The following is a 24,135-nucleotide window of genomic DNA, read 5'->3' on the forward strand; positions in this document are numbered from 1 at the left end:
TAAAGACCTAGTAAGAAATTTAAAACAAATGTACTAGACTGTGATTGGTTGAAATAATAAACAAACTATCTTTTTCCATGGCACCAATATCACTTTCCTGAAAACTTAGAGTACTATTCGTTAAGCAGTTAAGTACATTTTAAAACCTTAGTTCTCTAAGTCAGAATTCCTTTACTCTTTTACCTTTTCCTCTAGTTCCTCCTTCAGACTCTGGTATTTTAGCTTCAGCTTTTTGTTCTCATTTTCGTTCTGGGTTAATTCCTCCATCAGTTTCTCACACTGGGATTTCAGCTTCTCCAGCTGACCGAGATGGGCTTTAGCCATATTCTTATCTTCCAAGCTTTCTGCCTGATGTAAAGACAAGGAGAAAAGAGAAAGCTGACCAGCCGCAGCTAAGTGATACAAAATGTTATCCACACTGCAGCAGCGGGGAGAGAACGGTGAGACTTTCGCACTCTTGTTCATACGAGAAAACAAACACAAAGCAAGTGCTCTTTGCATGCATTCAGTACCTCTCAAACACTTGCTAGGTGACAGGGACCACAATACGGTGCTGAGGATGATAGATACTAACTCTAAAGCAGTAGGAGAAAACAGTCAACATCAACGAAGGCAAAGTATTTCCCGGGTATTTTGGTAAAACAGAGAGACTCACTACTGACCAAGGAAGGCATGACTGAAGAAGATCCCCATAGAGATGCTTCAAGATGATGCTTCTGGCTGGTCAGTTTCCTCATCTACACAAGAGGGGCTTAACCCTCTTCCTCCTGGATATTAGGAAAGACCCACAGGCTTTTCATATAATGTAATATTGGTACTACTCTCGCAGGACATAAAGAACAGTGTGAATGAGTTGTCCACCACCAATAGTGTAATAAAATCTCTTCTGATCTATATTTATTCAGATATAACCAAACTCAGCATTTTTTTTGTTTATTTCTTTTTGAGATAGTGATTTAGTTATGTTTCACCCTTCCCTTTCCTCTCTCCAAAGCTTCCATAATACCTCTTCTACATTGATGTGGAAATGCAAAGACTAAATACAGCCAAACCAAGAATATGCAGGAGGTGTCACCAGACAGGACTGCAAGTGTCAGCAACAGTGGGCTATTACTGCCTTATTGACTCCTGTTATGAAACTCAAGCCACCAGAAACTAGTAGCTTATGCAGGTGTAACACAAGGAAAATCAGAGAGGACCTGAAGCCAGCAATGCTTCCTAACACCTGCAATCTCACCAGGAATGCTGCCATAAGGCCTTACAAGCTCCTGAGCACAGCCTCAGTCGGAACTGGACACACCACTCACTAACAGTCAAAGAGCAATCCCATATGCTCTGTTTAAAATATGTTCTAATACCTAACATGTATGTGCTTTCTTTTCCTTTGCAGTTGGTGCTAAGTGCATGGAACGCACGTCTACACTAGGCAAACCCTCTACCTGAGCTAACCTAATGGCAGGCCTGCCTCCTTCATTATGCTGCCTATTACATGTGGTTAATTAGGTACATAGGAACACAATCACTGGAAACAAATTCCTGAGAGAAGTTTTGAGAGTTTTAAACAAAATCTATATTTTATTTACTCCACAAAATTCAGCTAAGACCTCATGCCACTTTGAATTAACAAAGGAATTGATTTTTTTTTATGAGCAATCCTGTATTCACAGGCCCAAAATAAATTTACAAAATAAAGTCTCTCATCAGGAAAATTGGCTCCATTACAATTTTAAGTTTCAGTAGACTGCTTTTTCCTTTCCTCTATGCCCTATAAAAAAGCAGAGGGGAGTGGGAAAGCCCTGGTGAAGGTCACTGACTCCTGGAGCCCGCTCCCAGCCCCTCAGGAGACAGTGTGACCCTTCCCCTCCCACTCTATCCCGGCCCAGCCATGCCTCACTTGAAATCAGCCAAGACCCGGACATCTACACCACTAAAGTTGCAAAATTCAATTTTAAAGGTTTTTCTTTCTTCCACTCAGAGCCTATTTTTAAAGATACCAATTCTTAATTTCCCTAATACTTTACCTGTTTGTTGGCTTTTCTTAAAATTACATCAGTGTTTCATTGGAGGATTTGCAAAGTCGTGTGTTCACAATAAGCAAGGGCATAAAAGCACCTATTCCTATTTCAGTGGTAAAGCAATAAAGGTGATATTACTTTACCAATAGCACAGAGCCCACAGTGGCAAAGGCACATCCTTCAGCTTTCCACTCAAGCCAACACAGCTAAACGTATGAAGGATGTTCTTGTAGACAATCCTGAACCTACCCAATCTGAACGAATCGTTACCAGTTCCTGGTAAGCACCGTGAGGCTCACTGCATATCGTAAATGGTTTGGGCAGCAGCCACTATGGACATGAAAGGACCATTTTCAACAAGACAACCATAAGCACTGCCTCACACAGCTGACAACAGTCCATGACCACCATGCAGAGCCCAGCCCTCCTCTGAGGTTCACATACTCCTCCACTCCTCTTATGCTTGGTGACAACAGCTGAGGGACCTATCATGCCCTCCACAGAGGTTTCTGACACATGACCAATCAAATCTCTTCATAAAAGCACCACAAATGCCCAAATGTTCCCCTCAGAATTACATAACTTACTCTGATCCCTTCACCCACACGCACAACGGAAACTCATTGGATGACCACTTGGACCTTAACTCTAAAAATCTGCCCGTGAGGGATTTCTGAATGAATAAAAAAAACCCTCTAACAATGGACCTTTACCCCCAGCACTCTCATTCATTCAGCAGAAATGTCTGTTCTCCTACTCTGGTTGAACAGCAGTCCTCACAAGCCCCCGTGCTGGTCTACACCCATCTTCCTATCCAACGCCTGCCTATTGCTGTTCAACTCTACTTTTACCGGTTTTAACAACTGTGTAGCCCATCCCTATCCTTGAACATCCTCAATGGTATCTTATAAAACCTTCAGAGGAGAGATGCCTTGCTGAGTACAAGAACACTCTACCTTAGATCCAGGACCCACACATTTCCTTTTGGACCTCTATCTTAAAATAGAATGAGCACATTTTTATTTCTTTAAGTTTGTCTGTCACATGTGACATTAAATATTTTATTTTATTTTATTTTATTTTATTGTATTGTATTGTATTTTATTTTATTTTATTTTATTTTATTTTATTTTATTTTATTTTATTTTATTTTATTTTATTTTATTTTATGTGTAGGGGTGTTTTGCCTAGATGTTTTATCTGTGCACCACAGACATGCCTGGAACTCATGGAGACCAGAAGAGGACATCAGAACCCTTTGAACTAGAATTATAGACAGTTCTAAGTACTATGTGGTCCTGGGACTTGAACCCCAGTCCTCTGGAGGAGCAGCCAGTGCTTCTAACTGCTGAGCCATCTCTCCAGTCCCATTAGTCATGCTTTTCTTGAAATATCCTCTGAGTTTCCAAGATACCACTCTCCTCTGCTTGTCTCTCATGTGGTCCTTTATTCTTATTTTCTAGAACCTATTTTTCAGCTCTTTCTTTAAATGTTGACATTCTAGACACTTATTCTTTTCTTTTTCCTTGAACAATATCCAAATCCTGTGAGACCTAACACTTGTGAGTTCAAGGATCCCACACAATTTCATTCTAATTTCAATTTCCTCTTACCTCCTGACTCTATTTGTACTCGGTACCTAGATCTGCATAATTAAGTAAGGCCCTGCCTCCTAACTCAACAAAGTAAAAAACTAGACTTGACATTGCTCTCTCCAGATTTCCTGTACTATCTACATATTCTAAGTTCATAAAAAGTGACATTATTCACCTACCTATCAAACTTCCTACCCAGTTGTTGTCGGTTCTAAATCCTTCCCAAGAGAGCTAACTAAGAACTCAAGCAGCTGACTACATGGGTTCAAATCCATACCTCCACGCTTTATGAGTGAGAAAGCATGCACACTAGCATCAGAAATGATGCATGCAATGATCAGCACATATAAAGTCCTTACAACTATAACTGACACAACATACTCAAAAATATTTTCTGACTGTATTATTACAATGATCAATCAGCAAATAATATGAGCTCATCTTCATAACCTTAATTCTCGCGTTGTTCATCCCGTCATCATTCTAAAGGGCTAGTGCACCCTATTTAATAAATATTTAAATATACTTGTGGGTTTTTCCATCTCCCATTTGGGATGTTAGCTATGTGACATCATGTCCCGGTTCTGCATGTAGGAGAAAGTGGGTTTTTTTTTTCTTAGTAGCATGCAACAATAGAGCACCTTAAAATTGTGGTGTCAAGAACTCCTAGCAACGTGCCACCTATTGTCCTCTCCTCCATTCTAATCTACCACCTCAGTTAATGGCACTAAAATGGCATCAGCCAGAAGACAAAACTGGGAAAAAAAAATCTATAAAGCATATTCTACTGGTATCTGCTAATGCAATATCATTTTCTCCTATTTTCAGTACTTTTAAAGTACTAATTGCATTCAAGAACTTCTGAAGAAAAATGACTATTAAATTTTACCAATTTATCCAATCGTTCACCTATTAACACAAATATGTGCAAGGTTTCAGAATATCAGGAACTGTCTGAGCCACTTGTGGTAACAGCTGAAGCAAACTCAACTTTTCATGAGTTTCACTATGACTAAGGAAAATTAAAATCATAATTATATGGAGCCTATAATTTAAGAATGATACAGAAAAGGCAAAGTAAGGAGATGGATCAATTTAACACATCTGATGATCGTCTATATCAAATGACTACCCTGCATGTGATAATGCCAATTCCATTTGACTTTAAAAACATTTCCACAAATGGGAGATCTCAATCAGAAATTTATCCATGCAGCTTTGATTTGAAACAGAAAGAAAAAATTGAAGAGGCCTTGTGTTTCCACAGCAGATATACTGGGTCTCCTTAGTTACCATATGAATAAGGACTGTGGCTATAGCTTCAGTGGCCTTGACAAGTTTTTGCCTTTTGTATTTTAGAAGGTCATAAATGTTGAATGAGGGCACATTTCAGGACCAGGACTTACTGCCACCTCAACCTTTCCTGAACTCCCAAAATAACTAAACGTTCACTTTAAAGGGCTCCTGTCTTCGGAAATAGATGCTCCCAGGTGGCTGTTATAACTCATTTCAACCTGGCCAAACAGGCATGAATAAACCTCTTTATTGTTGGTTTTATCTTCGCTGCAATGCTTGGGAATACTGAATGATCTCTAAAAGTTTATGCTTTATTAACTTCATGAGTCACCAAAAAATAAATTCCGTCAGTATCATCAAGATAACAGAGCCTAGGTACCTTCAGCGTCCTGATATGGCTCTCTGCCTCACACTTCTCCTTCTTAAAGTGCTTCATCAGCTCCTGGATATTCTGCTCATGCTTTGTCTTCACGCTCTCCAACGATGAGGTAAGGTCTTCCAGCTCCCTCTTGTGAACATCTCGTTCCAACTTTAACTGTGTGATAGCAGTGGCAGTTTCTTCTTCTTTAGATTTTACCTGGCCTGTCAGTTCAGAAAGGTCCCTGAGCACAGCTTTCTTGGCCCTCTCTTCCTCAGCCAGTTTATTAGCGAGATCTGCTCGGATGGCACTCAAGTCCTTGATGGACTCTTGCATCTCAAGAAGTTTGACTTTGTCTTGGGACTGGCTCTTCTTTAGCTCTGTAATTTCATCCTCCAGGTGAATTTTCTCAGCTTTTATCTGGCTTTGAATCTTACTCTGTCTTTTCAACTCATTTTCCAGTCTATGGATGGTGTCGAGGGATTTCTTGACCTCCAGTTCGAGTTCAGCTCGTTGGGACTCTATGTCATTGAGTTTCTTCTCCTTACAGTGAAGCTCCTCCTCCTGCAGGGCACGCTTGCTTAAGACATCATTAAGTTCCTTCCTGAGATTCTCTATCTGCTGTAATGCTGCACAAAGCTGGCTTTTCAATTCATCCCTCTCTTTTAGAACCTAGCGAGTTAAGAACACAAAACAAAACAAAAAAAGGTTATTGCAAAGTCTACCATGGGTCTTCCAAGTAACGAAATAAAATCTAATCTATAAGGGGAAGAAATTTTCACCAAATCATATTTTACATATTTTAATAAAAAACAATTTTAGGCTGGAAACGGGGTAAACACATAATCATTATATACCTACATAAAATGACATATTATAATACCACACTAATATGAATATGTATTTCACATACCCATTGCCAAAATGTACTAATCCATAATAATCAGTAATTATTTAAATGTAAGATAAAATCAGGTAAAAGGAATAAAGAAAAACCACTTCTATTGTGACCTACTAGGACTGATATTAGAGCATTGCCTAAAACAACAGGAATATATGTTCCAGTGACGCACTCAAAAAGAAGAGGTAAAGGATAATATGGGGAATATCTAGACAACATCTAAAAATGGTAAAAATGCATGATCCATGTGACTTGTGGTAAACTAATCAAATAATGCCAATACCTGATTTAAAAAAAAAAAAACAAAACACAGCAACCAACAACCATAAGTCTTGAGAACTCACACAGGTGGGCATAGGCTCTTTAAGAGGAGCACAGGTTGAGAAGGTACTCAAGAGAAATACATCACCTACAGGGGATTGCACTGGGTGACAGAGGCCAAGAACTAACCTCTGTGGTCTCTGGTTCTCACCACACACTCACTACAACTGGCAGCTTCAGCCAGTGGAGCCAAAGTTGCTTGTACAGCTCATAGGTACCAAGAGCAAGGCTTACTTAAGCTTGCTGCTGATGCTCAATACGCCCTCCTCACCATGATGTCGTAATTTTAGTTTTGGGGTTTTTTTTCCTTTTTATTTTTAACTGAAAAAAAATGCTTTCTATATTTGTAAGATGTAATAAGATAAAAATTAAGATTCCTTTCAGAAGCTGAAAGATCAATCTGAAACAATTACCCATATTTTGTATAACTACATAAAATCACATATACAGAGACATGAAGGAATGAAGAGGTGAAATTATCAAGGGCGACAAAGGACAAAAAAGAAACAAGGAGAGGTAAGAAATAGACAGTAGGATGCTATGAGGGAAAATATATCCAACACACTATACATACATGCATGCATACGTACAAATAAAATATAAATTAAATAAAGGGAAAAGGAAAGAGAGAAACAAGCAGTTGACCTTTGACCTGAGAAAACTGAATTTGTTTTATCAGTTCAACCATACATAGGCTTATAAACTTAAAATTCTAAATCATTTATCTTCAAAGAAATAACAACTAGATCATGTTAGGACTCAGCACCATGGCTTTCTCTAGTCACTACCATCATGTCCTTGGACTTTCCAGCCATGAGCACTGTGAGGCCAATACAATTCTATTGCTTATTTTCAGTCTATGGCCTTCTGTTACAAGAGGTAACCACTTTACATAAGCTGTGATAACAGATACAGTTCCAGAAATTAAAGAGACACACCTTTTTAGTGGAATCTAAAGAAGATGAAGATGCCCTGTGATGTTAGTGTGGCAAGAATCTAAGAGGAGACAACTTCAATACATGATTCATGCTTGGAAAAGAGACCACAGTGACCCTAGCCATGAGTCAAGAGGCTTTCAGCTAAAGTTGAGGGTTGGAGAATGTTCTCCTCTAGACATTGACTGAAACAGCAAGAATCTTTCTTTTTCTCACAGTGCAACAGATCCATAAATACAATGGTTAGGTAATAATCCTTCAAATCCTAGGCTCTGCTACTTCACAATTTTCTATGGTTCCCCTATTCCCAGCGTTCCAAGACCGGGTCGAGTTACATGAAAAATGACAGCTCAGGTTGTAAAATTACAGAACACTAGTCAGGTCTTGAGTGTCTTTGGCAATATAGATCCTAAAAACCAAGTACTAGCCATACATTTGCTTGTGGTTAAGAGCTGGGTGTGATAAAACTTGAAAGATCCCAGACCGAGACTCTACAACTGAAGGTGTGAATGAAAGACAATTGTAGATAAAGACAAATCTCAACTGTAGGAATCAGCAGCTAGAGCAGATCCAACAGAGAGGAATGACATGCAGATTTCAATGTGAACCTGACAAACTCTGAGTAATGACAGGAATTATATTTAACAGATAGGAGGGGAAGATGAGATGGGCAACAAACCCCTTGAGAGATCTGGAAACCTACTAGGGGACGGGGCAGTGAGGAATAAGAATGGAAAAGAATGTTGTAGACAGGCAAGCACAAGAATGTTGTGCAAACCGTAGTAAGTAAGAGCAGAAGAAAGGACAACTCCAAGACCTCAGGCCAAAGTCCACATCACCATTTTAATTTTACTAAGAGTACATAAGGGAAGTTTTAATGCTGTTCCCCAAGAAGACAAAGAAGAAAACTGCAGAAAATGCCGGTACTTTCCTGAACTACATCTCATAGGCTTCCGAACATACTCAGGAAGTGGAACACATCAGCAATGAGCCTTCTTACCTTAAACTATTACAACAGTTCCAATCTTACAGGGCAGGAGATAACATCTCTCAGCAGGGGAGAAATGCATAAATGAAAAGGATGGCAAATGAAGATTCGTAAAGTCACACACAAGCAAACAGCTCAGTACATAAGCCAGCTGATAATTCTGCCAACTCAGCAGAAGACAGAAAGGACCACGCAAGAAATACTAGCTGTACTGACTACAGTATAGGAAAGCATGGGGAAAATTAGAAACGTCACGCACTAGGATCACACTCAGATTTCTAATTCTTCCTCTGGACTTTTCAAAGGGCATCTGAAAACAACCATTTCCAACGGGACTTAAAAAGAACTGAGAAACTAAAATGTCTTGATGGACAGCCAGATCCCTGGAGATCAATTCTCTCTGCAGTCTCCCTGGATGATCATCGGATGGGTAATGGCCCCTGGTTGAAATAGTTAAGTCCTTTCCTTAAAGGGAAGAAAAATGATCTGACCTTTGTTGCTTTTTGATGCCATTTTCTGTAATAATATATGCTTTTTATTTAAAATTGCATGTCCCTTCATAAGTAAAATAGTTTTGTACCATGTGACCAAGATCCCATAAATGAGCATAAGAAAAAGAAATGAAGGCGATTTTAAAAAGTATTTAGTCTTTTCATACACTTTTAAGTGGCAAATCTTAGAGCAGAATATACATCATGGTACAAAGAGAAACATAGTAGGCATAGAGTCATTTTACAAATAGAAATATCACTTTACCACACAGAATGGATCAACAAAGCTCCAAAGTTATTTATTAAAAATTAATTTATTCTTTTAACTACAAGATGTCATATTTGTAAGTATCATTTTCACTTTAAAATACTTTTCAAAATATACCCAAGTGTCATTTTATGAAGCTAATTAGTCCAAAACAAAAGAGGATGCTATATTTTGCCTTATGGTATTTCTGTTATTTTTATTAAAAGTTAAATATTAAGTAAATATTCCTTATAGAGAATATTCAATTCTCTCTCTCTTTCTTTCTCTCTCTCTCTCTCTCTCTCTCTCTCTCTCTCTCTCTTTCTCTCTCGCCCCCCCCCCTCTCTCTCTCTCTGTGTGTGTGTGTGTGTGTGTGTGTGTGTGTGTATGTATATGTCTGTCTCTGTGTATGTGTATGTGTCTGTGTGTGTCTGTGTGTTACTGGGAATTGAACCTAGGGCACTTAATATGCCAAGTACACACTGTACCCCTGACCTCTGACCCCACCCCAACATCAGGATATGCTTCTCTATTACTCTCCACCATTTTTTAAAGATCAAGTGTCTCACTGAACCTGAAGCTGGTGTCTTGGCTAACCAGCTGACCAAGAAGCCCCTCAGGCCACCTGCCTCTGATGGCCAGGCTGGGGTCAGAGGTATGCACCACTGTGCCTAGCTCTTACATGAGTTCTCATGACCCAGTGTCAGGTGCTCATCATACATGAACAGCAAGTGTGAGCCATCATTTCAGCCACAGGATACTTCTACCTTTTCCCAAAACTGGTTGCCACATATTTGCACACTGCAGATTTACTGAACACTTGGAGCTTCAGTGTAACGTTTCTAATCCTTTCTCCCTTGATTAACCATTGCTCAGACATGCTGCATTAATTTTTCAGGTTTTTAAAGGAGAAATTACAATGCCTGCTGTGATAATTGTAATCTTACCCTAACTGCAGCAATCACTTAAGAACTACTTCTCTGCTTATCATCAGTAATGCTAAGTGATAAAGAAATAATTTTGTCAGGAATATTCTGGGGGCACGATTGTTTAATAATTTTTAGCATTCTGAAAACTCTATCTAATAAGTGCTCAGTACCATAAATTGGGATACTGCCTGGTGACACGGACCATTCTAAATTTCCTCTAATGCAGTAAGATTCCCCAGATAGCGCACAGTCAATCAATAGCAACTGTCTACTCTCCAGCTGCCTTCCCTTACAGGCATGATCACAGAACGAGCTGCCAGGCCAGGCCGACAACAGTGTAATCAAGGTTGAGGAATTTACTGGGATCAAATCAATTGAGAGTCAAGTCCAACACTTTAGGACTGCTTTACCTCCTGGCAACCAGCCACTCACTGTGTGTCAGACGAGCTAAAACGGAAAGCATTCCACAGTGAGCACAGGCTTCCTTGATCTTAAATCTGAAAAATGCATACAGAAAAGATGAGACCTCACAGTCATGACATCTGACTGAAAATGAGCATGTGCCATTATCAGGGATGACGTCAAGAGATCCTATAAACAAAATCACCCAGCATTTTCATGTTTTGATGTTAGTATTATTACTTCCAAAGAATGTCCGCTTAACCACATGATTATTCTGGACTATTCAGAGTTCTTGACAAAAAACAAAGTACATATAATAAACCAAGACAAAAATCAATCATGGCTTTTTATTCTTATTAATTGGTGTTTAGTTCAACCCAAAGATATAGGTAAAAATCAACCCAGAAGCATCAAAAAAAAATCTCTTTATAGTAACTAATTGCACAAGAGACAAGATAACATCAATACATGGAAAGATTAGCACCAGGCTTTTCTGTTGCTGTCAGAAGATCATAAGTTAGTCATAAGGAGCCCTGTGATCTGATGTACTTTCTGTCAATGGGACCGTCAATGTCACTCACTTAGATCACTGTATTATAACACCTCCCAGAGTAACTCATTAGTAATGACTACATTTTCAACATGCCTTCTTTCTACCATATTCTTAAATCAAAATACTAAAATAAATGAGATTTTAAATACATGCAGTAGGGGTAAAGCCACATGATGTAAGGAAGATTAGGTGACCTATCAACTGGAAAGTTAGATACAGAAAAAATAACTTAATTTACGGAACTCATAAGGTAAACTGAGACAGAACATAGAAGATCCCTCAACTAACTCTGAAAAGCCAACGACTACTAAAATATTTTAGAAGATCTGAAAAATCCAAACTCTAAATAATGTTTTTCCTTCAAGTAGACAATACTTAAAGCTCTTTGTTTGAGGACACTTATAGACACAGCATGGTCCTCAAGTGGTTGTTCAAAGCTTGCACAAGCAAAGAGTTAAGAACCTGGATTGTGTACCTGGCTGTTCTTATCTGTCAGCTGGACAAGGGTTTCAGCTTGTTTCTCCATTGATCGTTCCAACTTCTTATGCTTCAACTTCCACTGCCGGATAGATTCCTGGGCCTTTGTTTTCAGGTCCTCTCTCTTCTTCTCAGCCTCTTCTCGCAGGGCTTCGGACCTCTGAAACTCACTAAGGTAGTGTTCTGCCTGCTTAGTCGCATCCTCTGCATGTTGACTTAGCTCTGTGATCTGGAGGTCAGTCCGCTTACGATTGGCTTCACAGGTCTCAAAGTGATTCTGGATCTCTGTAAGTTGATCCAACATCTGCAGCTGTTGTTTTTCCCTGTTCTCCAAGTCACGTGTTAGATTCTAGAAATTAACCACATGGAACACTAAGATTAAATTCTTGTCAATGTTGGGTATGTACCACGCAAACTAAGACTCTGAACTGTCACAAAGACAAAAGTTACCACTACCCAGTTTCATTCACAATCTAGAATGTGCAGTTCATTCTATGTATTTAATAGTCAAATTAGCTGGGGATAAACTATTATCTTTCTTTCTCACTATATCTTTGTGATTACCACAAAAATAGAAGGCAGTGCTGAAAAAAATGTGCTATTTTAGTAAAAACCTAGCTTCTTGTTCAACAGAAGCAATGTCAGTGATTTAAAATGTATCAGCTTATTAAAAAAACTCTTAGAAGCAATTACGTCACATTTTACTTTCTAGCAGCACCTGAAACTTTATAATAATAAAACAATAAATCAGTAACAATAACATGAGTATTGATGGACGCACTACTGTCAATAATACTAGGCTTCAAAGTTCCTCTCAAAGATCCCCTGTGAAATGGCAGTGGTATTTCTAGCACTGCTCTCAAGCTGATATGAACCACTGCAGTATAGATTTTTAAATAAAGTTAAATTTATTCAGGACATTTCTCTGGTCAAGGCAAGTATCTTAAAATGTAGTTCTCCTCAGACAGGGAGTGGTGGGTAATTTTTACATTTGGAACGTTATACTAAATCATGATGTATAACACATATTTAGTATGAAAATAATTAAATATTGAATTAAAATGAGAGTTTGGTTTTATGTGAGTAAAACATGTTATTTCATTCATTAAGCCTTGTAAGGAAGTCACAAGCACAGAAATAAGTATTTGCAGTGGTTTGCAAGAGATATCCCTCCTGACAGTCACTTTCCTATGCCTAGAAATGACAAAAATAACTCTAAAAAGCCATTGGTCCAAATAACAATGAATCCAACAAGCTAAAATGATGCTGTGAATCATGGCAGAAAACACCATCTATGTGCACAAAGGCACTGACAAACAGACAGGCTGGAGCACGTACAGAGACCTAACCTCAACAGCAGCACTTACAAGCCTCAATTTCATCAGCCACAATCAATGAGTCAAAGATAAGCCCCATTCCCCCATAATTCAATGATAACCAAGCTCCAATCCATAGAATCCCAGAGGCTAGCTATAAAGAAAAGGGATAGAGGGGGACAGACAGATCTCCTTAGAAAAGGGAAAAAGAATAGATAGTTATGGTTGGAAGTGGGGGAAGGCTGGAACAGGAGGGTCAAGTGGAAAGATGAAAAGAGAGAGAGAGAGAAAGAGAGAGAGAGAGAGAGAGAGAGAAAGGAGGAATGAGGAGCTAAAAAAAGAGATGGATAAAATGAAGGATAATAGGAAGACATAATACAGCAGAATGTTCCCAATAATAATAAAAATAATCTTCCTAATATAAAAAATGAATATATATATATATACACACATATATATATTCTACATGAGATCTTCAAATAGAAGCCTATTTGTTTTCTAATGAAAGAAAGGAGTTGGGTCCAAATGGGAGGGGAGTTGGGGAGGAACTGGGAGGAATGGAGAGAAGGGAAAGCATAATTGGGATATATTATATGAGAAAAAATTTTGTCACTATTAAAAAGTCAGTTTAACATTATACCAAAAGTTTCTTTTCAAACAAATACCAATGCCTTAAAACCAAAGTTCACTTTCAGAGCAACAGGTTTGCATTTTCTCAGTTCACTAAGTTCAAGGAAGCCTGGAAGACTTGAGTCACTCCGTTGTCCACCCAAATCAAACAGTAAACTGAGAAGTATGTGCTTGTTTGCATGGAAAATTCTAAGCTGAGATCAGGAACTCCTAGTGATTGTGGTTTCCCATTTGCCCTTATGCTACAAGCTTTACTGACACTCTAGAAATCATCCTTATCAATGAGCAACAGCCACATGATTTCGAATTTGACAACAAAGGCAGGGGTGGGGAGTTCCTTCTTGTCTGTTTTGGCAACAAATGACTTAAAAGGAGAGTGCTCATAGCTACTCTGTCAGACACCTAGCTTCTAGATAGCATATGTGTCAAAGAAACTGACAGTTTAGTTGGAAAGCTAGTCACAACCAACCTCCAAGTAACACTGAACAGCAGTGAAAACTAACACTAGCAGGTTCCCTCCTGTTGCTGGACCTGATCATTATCAAGGAGAGGACTTGGCATCCTTTTTGTAAGCTTTCAAACCAGGGTTCATAACTTCCATATTCTTTCACTTTATTCATTTCTTGCTGACCTTTCAAACTCTTTCATCAACAAAACCACCAACTGTGGATGAACTAGGCAATTTCCTAATCCCTACCACAAGCTCTGAATCTCTTGAGGGAGGAAATATCACACAGGAGCACTAGTCAATTCAATCACAAACCAGGAGCCACCTTCCAGCACTCAGAAATGTTTCCACACCTTTATCCAATTTACACAATGGCCATTCCAAACTATCTCATTTACTACTCTGCCAGCTTTCACCCACTTTTAGTATGCAACCCAACTCTTCATAGGCTAAACTGAGGCAGTTAAGGCAGGGTACCACCAAAATGATTTACCTATACAACTCTGAATCTTTCCAAGGGCTAATATGTCTCTGTGGCCTCTATAGGACTCCATCATCAGTACACAAATAAACCAGTAATGCTGTTTCCTGGAGGGAACTTTACAGTTAGAAGGTACAGAACTATCTCAGCCCCTGTAGCATATCTTGATAACATTTAGTCCCTGTTTAGATGATGTAAAAGGAGAAAGTAAAAAAAAAAAAAACAACACACAGAAACCCCCTATTTAACTAAGAATTACTTCCCATACATTATTAAAATGTTATTAGATCTTCCAAATAAACCTGAAAACTTCATACACCTCATTTCCATCTCTCCTCTCATTCTTCAAAGGGGAGAAGACGTTGGTGTGTACTTATGTTAAAGGCCTTGGGTTTGGTGAGATCTAGAAGGATGTAAAGCACTTTATAGTCAGACTTGTGATACAGTTTAGTAAAATTAAAGGACACCAAGAAAAATAAGCAGAGGAAAACAGGATAGAGGCATATGCCCATGGAAAACAGGAGCAAGTATCCAGTTCTCCCCTAGCAGAGTCAAACATGAAACGCACAATCCCTCTAGCAGTGAACTCATTAGAAGGTTTAACAGTGGGATTTAACTTTGGGATGGTCACATAAGCACCCACCATCTGCCTAATACACATCAAAATTCAAATGCAAAGACAAAAGAAACAAATAGACATTCAACATAAAGCACATTATTTATACAGTCTAAGCAAAGTAAACAGTAGCAAGACTCACTCAGGTTTTACTTCAAATCCCAGCTCTGAGACTAAGCCTTCTGAACCAAAGCTATTCTATTTACAAGTGAATCAAAGAACACCAACCTCTCCTAGGAATCACAACTCAAGCAACATCTCAAAACCACATGAAGAGTACGTGGCACATTTAAGAAATTAAGAACAGATCTTGATATCTGACCAGAGGCCATATTATAATTAGAAAATTAGTGCACAATGCCTACATGTTAGAGAGAGGGAGTTGAAGCAGAGCAAGCAATGAAAGTTAATGTAAGTATTTTACTTACATAGAACGGACTAGCCATAAGTCCTTGTGAGCCAATTGATACATCACTGCATTAATCCTGAATATGGGCTAAGAACTTTAATATCTGTATAAATGGTCAAAACCAGAAAGGAATCCTGGAATAGGAATTACATAAATATCAATGCACAGATATTCCTAGAAATTTGTAGAAACTGGAGGGGTAAGGGGGTAAGAATCACAGGAAAAGGCTTGACATGAATTAAAACAAAAATCAGGCACTAGAGTCATAGTACAGAGGTAAAGAACTTGCCTAGCATATAGAATGCCATGGGATCAACCCCCAGAATTGTGGTGGGGGCGTAGAGAACCTTCCTATTCTTGCTAGACATGCTGGCCCAAGCATGTAATCCCAAGACTTGGGAAGCTGAGGCAAAATTGACAAAAACTCAATGTAAGCCTGAGATATAGAATGAGTTCCAGGTTAACTAAAACACATAGCAAGACCCTGTCTCAAAACATAAACACTATATAAATGAATAAATAAACAGGTATGTGCAGAATCTCCTACCTAGAATGTTCAAGACCAAAGACCATGTGCTAGGCACTGAGGAAAATACTCCACAAGAAATGCTGACTGGTCAAATGCTATTGGGTGGGAATGGGGTGCAGGAAACAAGACCACTGATGTTAGTAGAAACACGATTTCAGTCAGTAGATTCGAAAGAACCCATCTGTTCAGTGAGATATCAAAGGGGGAAAAAAGAAGATGACTAGCAAGCAATGTAAAATGAGAGGAAAAGATCTGTCTAAAGGAATAGAAATGAGCAACTCGGTCAAATGAAGACTACTCATTCTAAATGGCCAAAAAAAAAAAAGACTGGAAGCTAAGGTCAGAAATCGAGCTGAGAAGATGCCAAAATCCACTTGGAACTTTCAAAGGTTTCCCGGCAAGGGAATAACATGATCAGATATGTAACTGAGGAAGATTAATCACTAACGGGCATTATGCTAATACTCACATATTCAAATATTATGGCACCATTAAAAGTAACTGAACATTATCCACTGAAAGCAAGAACAGACTTTTAGGACCAATTCTTTTTTTTCAACTTAACTCAACTGAAGCAAAGTCAATAAAGCTGGCTTTTAACAGATAAGAGCAACCTGTAGCCTTCAAAGGACCTTCAAAAGGAAAAAATGAACACCTGTCAGTTTTTCTAAGGAAAATCCTCTGCATGTTTTGATTCAATACAACACACATTTAGTGTGCTCAGGAATATGCAAACTGCTATGATAAAAAGACAACTATGATGGCATATGTTCTGCTGTCCCAGAGAATCACATAGCCTTGTAGGGGAAGAGGGAGGAGAGCCGAGTCACCTGTCATACATGTGACATACATGAGCAACCCTTCTCTGTTTGAAATCTCACTGTCCTTCACATTCACACTGCTCGTATGTTTGGATGTCCCATCCCTCGGTGTCTTCATCTCATTGTACAGTACTTCCTAATTAGCAATGGTGCTCCTTGCAATGGTGCTCCTGCCCTTCCTTAGGTACTGACTGTGAACAAAAGGAGGGGATTCACATTGCTAAATCAAAGGGTTAAAGAGGAGAGGCAGGGTTAGGGAAATGAAGACAGAAACTGAAAAAAGAACGCCCAGCTCAGCCTATGTGAGAATTCAGTGTCCAGCACTACAGCAGCAGTGTGCCTAGACTCCTGACCTTTGCAATCCTTCAGAGAAAGCAAACAAGAACAAGTGGATGTGACCACAAGGACAGGTCTCCCAAATACAAATGAACAAGAGCTGAGGCAAGGACTCAGAATGATATGATGTCACAATGTTCATTAAATAATCCCCAAACCAGGATAGCCAAATGAAAATACAATCATTTGTAAATCTTGTGTTTTCTATTGAAAATCAGTGAAGTGAGAAGGCCACTTGTTACATGTGTTCAAGTTTTCTAGTTTCATAACATCCGAAAAAACTGGGGAGCAAAGCCCTTCTAAATCCCAGGGGCAGAAAGTGACAACCAACTGCAAAGTCTCTAGTCACTGCTCTGTCTGGGGTGTGTGTGTGTGTGTGTGTGTGTGTGTGTCTGTGTGTGCATGTGTCTGTCTCTGTGTGCATGTGTCTGTGTGTCTATATGTGTATGGGGAGGTGCACATATATATACATGCACATATATACACATGTATATATAAACATATATGCGTACACATTATATATTTGTAGATGGGAGGATGAGTGTACATATATATGCACATATATATACACACATTTATATATACATATATATATCACATATACCTATGACTTTATGTTTATACACATACTATTAAATATCCTACAATTTAAAAATGTACTCTATAGAATTATACAGATGTTTATATTATAGCCATTTAATGGACCATAAAGAATAACTTTTACATTATAATTAATACAGAGGGTAAATATCTGTATATTTTTATTAAGTTGATTTCAAAAATGACTGTTTGGTTACAAATCTTTGGTGAGAACACGAGTTTCAGGCCGGGTGGTGGTGGCGCACGCCTTTAATCCCAGCACTTGGGAGGCAGAGACAGGCGGATTTCTGAGTTCAAGGCCAGCCTGGTCTACAGAGTGAGTTCCAGGACAGCCAGAGATACACAGAAAAACCCTGTCTCGAAAAACAAATCAAAACAAAAAAAAAGAACATGAATGTCAATACTTTTCATAAAAACTCTCAACCAAAAGAGTACCACAATGCAGTTTCTAGAAACACACTACAGTGAAGAGTATTATGTATCTGAACATACTACAGTAGTTCATCTCGAGCACTGCTATGCAAATCTTTGCTCTTCACGAAAATAAAAACAGTAGCCTTAAAGCAAGCAATGGTCAACAAGCCACTGGAAATAAGATTTATATAAGCCAACAACAAGTATCCTTAATAAGAACTCTATGAACAAAGACCCTCCTGAGCTGGGTTGGTATTTTGGGGGGTTGGGGGGTTGCGGCAGAGAACAAATCAGATCTGTAAAACAGATGTAATAGATTTGGAGTACAGAAGTACGTCAAAGGTTATCGTCTTGCTCCCCGTTTGTCACTACTGGCAGTCAGAGATGCCATGCTCTCCTGTGGTGGACACCCACTCTGAGCCTCTGGGAGTTTTGAAGTATCTTTGCCAATGCTTGTTGGAAGCCCAGGCAGGACCTGGTCTGGTAGTAACAATAACAACACCTAGGGTTACAACAGTATCTACAGCAGTTCTTCCTACACTATGCATAAAGTCTAACCTTCGCTGAAGAGACAAAATAACTAATGATTTACAGAGATCTCATGGGAAATTCTCAGATTCTCAATTAGATCATGCCCCACTCACCTGAGTTGGAAATTAGCCTGACATGCTATCACAGGCCTTGAGTAATTCACTCACTTCAGGATAATTCCAGTGTTTTATGAACCCGTAAGGAAAGAACAACTCATCAATTGTCCAGTCAGGAGGACTAAGACAAGCCTCCTTGAACAAAAGAACTCAAATCAATCAAAGTATGTCTGCAGCTTTGAAACATATCTACATGACGCTAAATTAGCCCATCACTCACTGAGGCCCTAATATATAAAGCTTCTTCCACAGTACAGGAATGGGGACGTAGAATACACACTTAAAATCTCAGAGCAAATTCTTACCTCAAGCAAAACATTAAACTGATTCAAACTTTTAACAAGTCACAGAGAAAATGAAACATCAAGGACCACTTTGGTGCCATATCAAAACAGTGTCATGTAACTCTCCATCCCTGGCCTATTCATTTCAACCACATTACTGTTATCACTTTCTTCCTTCTAAGCAGACAGACAGACATGCACTGATCCATAGACTGATACTAGGACCCTGAAGTCTTAGTGAGTAAAATAACTGTATCTACACACGTTCTATAAGAACATGTTTCACGCAGCTACGTATACTTCCTAATGAAACATCATACCAACCTTAAGCAAAATACAGGAAATAATGTCCAATTAATTAAATATATCCATCTCTGTGAGGAAATATTAACATGTTTCATTACTTGTGATACTTATTAAACAGATTTTAAATGCATATTTCTTCAGAATGTTTAACTTTGAAGTCAAGGGAACTTCTAGGTCCCAGAAATACACAAGGGAAAATGAACCCTAATACACATATCTTAAAGGACATTTATATTTTTCACACTCCATTAGATTGATAATTTCACCCAAGTAACTCCTGATTTGTAATTTAACACTTAGAGAAAAGAAGATTCTGGAGAGATGGCTTGTTGACCAAGAGTGCCTGCTGTACTTACAGAGGTTTGAGTCCCGGCACCCACATGGCAGTCCACAACTGTCTATAACTCTAATACCAGGGGTCTGATGCCATCTTCTGACCTCTGTGGGCATCAGGCACACACATGGTGCACATACATACATTTAGGCAAAACATTGTATACATAAAATAGGAAAATAAATCTAAAAAAAATAAAGAACATTTATATATAGTCTGTGCTTTAAGCAGACTGGTTTGGGGATCCTTCTGAATGAGGTAGAACAAACTTGCTACAACTTTGCTTAGCCATGTAGCAGGTCGACACAGGCACCCATGAAAAACATGTACCCATACTTCACCAATATTGATGCAGTTACAAAGATGTCTAGGACAAAGCACATAGTACAAGTAAAGAACTTTATGCCCAACTTCATAACATACGTCAACAATGAGAAATTCAACGTAAGCTAACCTGTAATGCTATTGCAGGGCAATGCATTATATTCCAATACATTGTCATGAAGGACTGCAAAGGCTAAATTTAACAAAAGTTCAGTAGTGGATAAGATAGCAAGAGAGTTGGATGAGCTAGACGTTTGATAGGAAAATCAGAAAACTAGTATGTCAAAAGACCCCAGTTAAAGGCTTAGTCATCTCAGATAATATAAACTGACCGCATGACATAGACGTGACATCAGACACAGTACAGCACACAGAAAAATAGTTTAAATGAAGTGTTTCATCTAAGCCACTAAATTATTTTTTAAAGAATGGAGAGTAAATCAGAAGTACATAATACACATATTATCAAAATACTCCATTTCATAAAAAATTATAACATCTTGCAAAACATAAAAGTATGGCACATAAATGGAAAGAAGATAAAAACATCCTTTGAGGAGTTCAAAGATACCATGTCAGCTATTACACTCAAAAGGCTAAAAGGAAATCAGTTTTTGGACAAAGGTATGATGATAATATCTCATCAAATTGATTTCTGAAATACCTGAGGAGTCGATATGCCTACTTCTATTTCCTAGTTGGGTTTTTTTTTCTTGTGTTTGCTTTTTGGATTGTGATGAGTGAATACCAGACCCTGAATGACAAATCATATAAATAATACATGGTTCTAATGTATTAGGTGATATCTTCCTTCTCAAAATGCTTGCTTTTGTTGATTTAATGAGCCTTCCTCAGTTAAGGTGCTTTTAGTCAGGTAAATGTTTTCATTGTAACTGAAAAAGTAATCAATACAAATTCTTACCAGCTCTTCTGCAAAACCCTAGTACATCATTAAAGGCACTATCTACCTGGTTCTTTAACACAGAACTGACTAAAGTTTGCCTGACTATAATCTATCATTGGCAGTTCCCTTAAAAAAAGAGGCTGTACATTTGATACAAACCCAGGCTTTACCTAAGGGAACTAGGGCAAATTAAATGCATTCTTGTTCAAGGAAGAAAATCACTAACACTTCATTTAGTTTGGTTAGCCATGGTATTTATCAGCATCTGAACCACCATTTTCAAAATATGTATATGTATATATGTATATATGTATGTATATGTATATATATGTATATATATATGTGTGTGTAATATATATTATATATATATATAAAACTTAGCTTCATTTTTTTACAGAAATAATTTTACTATTTGAAAACTTTAAAGAGTATAACAGGACTACCAATGCTTTTGTAAGGCTGAGTACAATCTAGTCTCGCTTTATACCCTTGTAGAAAGCTCCCTGAAACAAACACATAAAAAAATTTAATTTGCCACTTAAAATGATATGCTATCAAATTAAAATTACTCCAAAGATAAGGTAACACTAAAGACTGCAGGAATAATGTATGAGCAGCAAAACTTGCATGCTATAAAGCCTGCAAACGCCTCCTCATGATATCTGTGCTAGTCAGGGACTTATACACCACCATGACAGCATCTCATTTGCTTCAGATTACCCATCTTTCCAAGCCAAGTTATTATGTTCAAAGCTGTATTTTATCTTTTTAATTGCTTTAGACATTAAATCAGCCTATAAGTAATATAAAGCTATCAATACTTCACAATTTGTGGCCCACACTTACTACCTGATTTCCTCCGTGTGTCACTTACACAAACACAACAACACAACATGCAGACACAAGTCTTATCCTTATATATGTCTGCTTTGTTCCCAAAATGAGGACTTAGCATGGTTTTGGGAAAGAAAACTTAAAGATATTCTCATTCCTGAATTATTTCTTTATTAAATATCTCCATTATAAATTTTAAATATTAATGATGCCTTAACGAAAAAAATTAAGACATCCCCCCACTTCGACTTTTCTTACTAGAGAATTCTTCATGTCACTGAGAGAGTGTAGAAAACAGAAAGGCTCTCTGATTTCCCAGCTTCTTAAACTCCTAGCTTTGCATACTGGAGGCAGGATGAGGACTACAACTGAAGCCTCCAGGAACTGTGAGTTCTGCCTCCCTCTGGTGTTTTCACTTGTAAAGTATCTCCCCCAAGAGATACCTTTTATAAACTCTTAGGAACACAGAGCATTTACAGACTTAACAAATTGCCACAATGTTAGAAGTACACTAAGACCAACCACTGTCAATAAATTTGACCTCTATGTTTTCTTAATACTGTATCTCAAATATTAAAAATTAGGAATAGTGCCATGCTTTAACACATACATTTGAATTAGGAAAAGGCTACTACGATTTAAACAAGGAATTACATGCAGAATAATGAAGGTCTTCAGACTTCTGTCTCCCAGCATCCTGCTACTAAGAGTTACACTTTATAACCAAGTCTCCAGATCTGCACAGGAAACATAGGACTCAAAAAGACCTTCTGCTAAGAACCCGCCTTCCTGTCTCTAGAGTAATAAAATGGGTTTCAAGTTTTGGTTGTTCCACTACCCTCTCTGTCTTAAACGTGCATTCTAGAATTTCACTCCCAGGGTTGTTCTTATGAATCATGTCAGTTGTCACTTTGTTATTACCTTCAACATTTAATCTAAGTGATGTTTTAGCAGCTTGGTTTGATATGGCTTTTTTATTTTTGTTTTTGTTTTTGTTTTTGTTTTTACTTTTGTTTTTTTTTTCTTTCAAGTTCTTAGCTGAATTTAAAAGTCAAATTTTTTTCATGAAGACGTAAGTTAATGGAAGACAGAGGCAGAGATTAAATCAGGGGAATCACTGATTAGGTGCTTGGAATTCTTCTGAATACAAATAACCCATCAAGGTTAATGAGGTTCAACCCAAGTGTACAAAAAGGAGAAATACTCTTAGTGTTTTCCATACATTTACAGATTTAAGTTCTTGGGGAGGATTTGAAGCACAGATTACACAAACTCAAACATGGTTTACTTCCATTTGGATTTTCCTCCAGTACAAAACAATTGCTTCAAATACATATCATCAAATATTATCAATAACAAAAGGTAATGCAATAGTTAGACAAAGCAAAGATTTCCCCAGAAGTTGACAGTTCTTATAGAAACCGATGTGCTTTTAAGAAGTGGCTCTGAACACTTGCTGCATAAGTGTGACTTGAGGACCCAAGCTGAGATCCCCAGTGCCCTCGTAAAGAGCAGGAGGCAAGATTCAAGTGCCTGCTGGCCTCTAGTTCAATTCCTGGATCAATGACCCTTTCTCAAGGGAATAAAGTAGAAAGTGATAGAACAGGACATATGATGTCCTCTGCTAGCCTGGGTGTACACACACACACACACACACACACACACACACACACGTGCATCTCTCTCTATCTATCTCTCTCACACACACCACAGCAAGCAAACAAACAAAAACCCATCCAAGCAAGAAAGAAAGAAGCAAAGAAAAAAAGGTAGGAAGAAAGGAAGGGAGGGAGGGAGGGGCTGAACAACCAATGGTAGCTTTCAAAATTACTAAAAGATTTTTTTCTATAATTCCCTTCCCCAACAAATGTTAACTGAGCATATAATGCATAGTGTGGTAGGTAGCACAGGAAGAACAGAAAAGCAAACCTGATTTTTAACATGCACCCACACAGGAGCTCCTGGTATGCTACAGGTTTACATTATAACATCAGTGCATAGTGGTAAATAGCCTACAGCAAAATCTGTGCATAGCAGAATATCAAAACAAAAGGCCATGATCATCAGAGTGAAGGCACAGGAAAACAAGGTTAAAAAAGACAAGCAATGGGAGAAGAGACAGAAAATGTAGCTGAATTGAGGGGGACGGGAGGTCCTCTGGCAACAAGATGTCCTCTAATGGGAGGTGAACGAACAAGAGGCCTGGAACACACAGCCCTTCAGACATCACTATCTCTCACTCTGCCTTTGACTGGCAAGTATTTTGTTTTCAATTTTTAAAACCGAGATAGAAAAGTTAGAGACTGCTAATAGTTCTGTAAAATGCACTCAGGCTCCCACAGCGTAAGTGGATGGACCAGTGCCCTTGCACCTTGTTCTCTACTGAGCTACCTG

General features: G+C 38.3%; 1 protein-coding gene across 1 annotated transcript in view; it reads right to left on the reverse strand.

Annotated features, from left to right (window-relative positions):
• Cep128 (centrosomal protein 128) overlaps positions 1 to 24,135 on the reverse strand; it is a 344,929-nt gene that overhangs the window by 235,413 nt on the left and 85,381 nt on the right. The window contains exons 15-17 of the mRNA XM_028777280.1: positions 11,507 to 11,857; positions 5,286 to 5,936; positions 184 to 348 (exon numbers count right to left, since the gene is read on the reverse strand). Of these exons, the coding sequence (XP_028633113.1) occupies positions 184 to 348; positions 5,286 to 5,936; positions 11,507 to 11,857 (1,167 nt within the window). The remainder of the gene's footprint in view (positions 1 to 183; positions 349 to 5,285; positions 5,937 to 11,506; positions 11,858 to 24,135) is intronic.

This window comes from Grammomys surdaster, unplaced genomic scaffold, assembly GCF_004785775.1.
Source record: "Grammomys surdaster isolate TR1022 unplaced genomic scaffold, NIH_TR_1.0 279, whole genome shotgun sequence".
NCBI classification, from domain to species: domain Eukaryota; kingdom Metazoa; phylum Chordata; class Mammalia; order Rodentia; family Muridae; genus Grammomys; species Grammomys surdaster.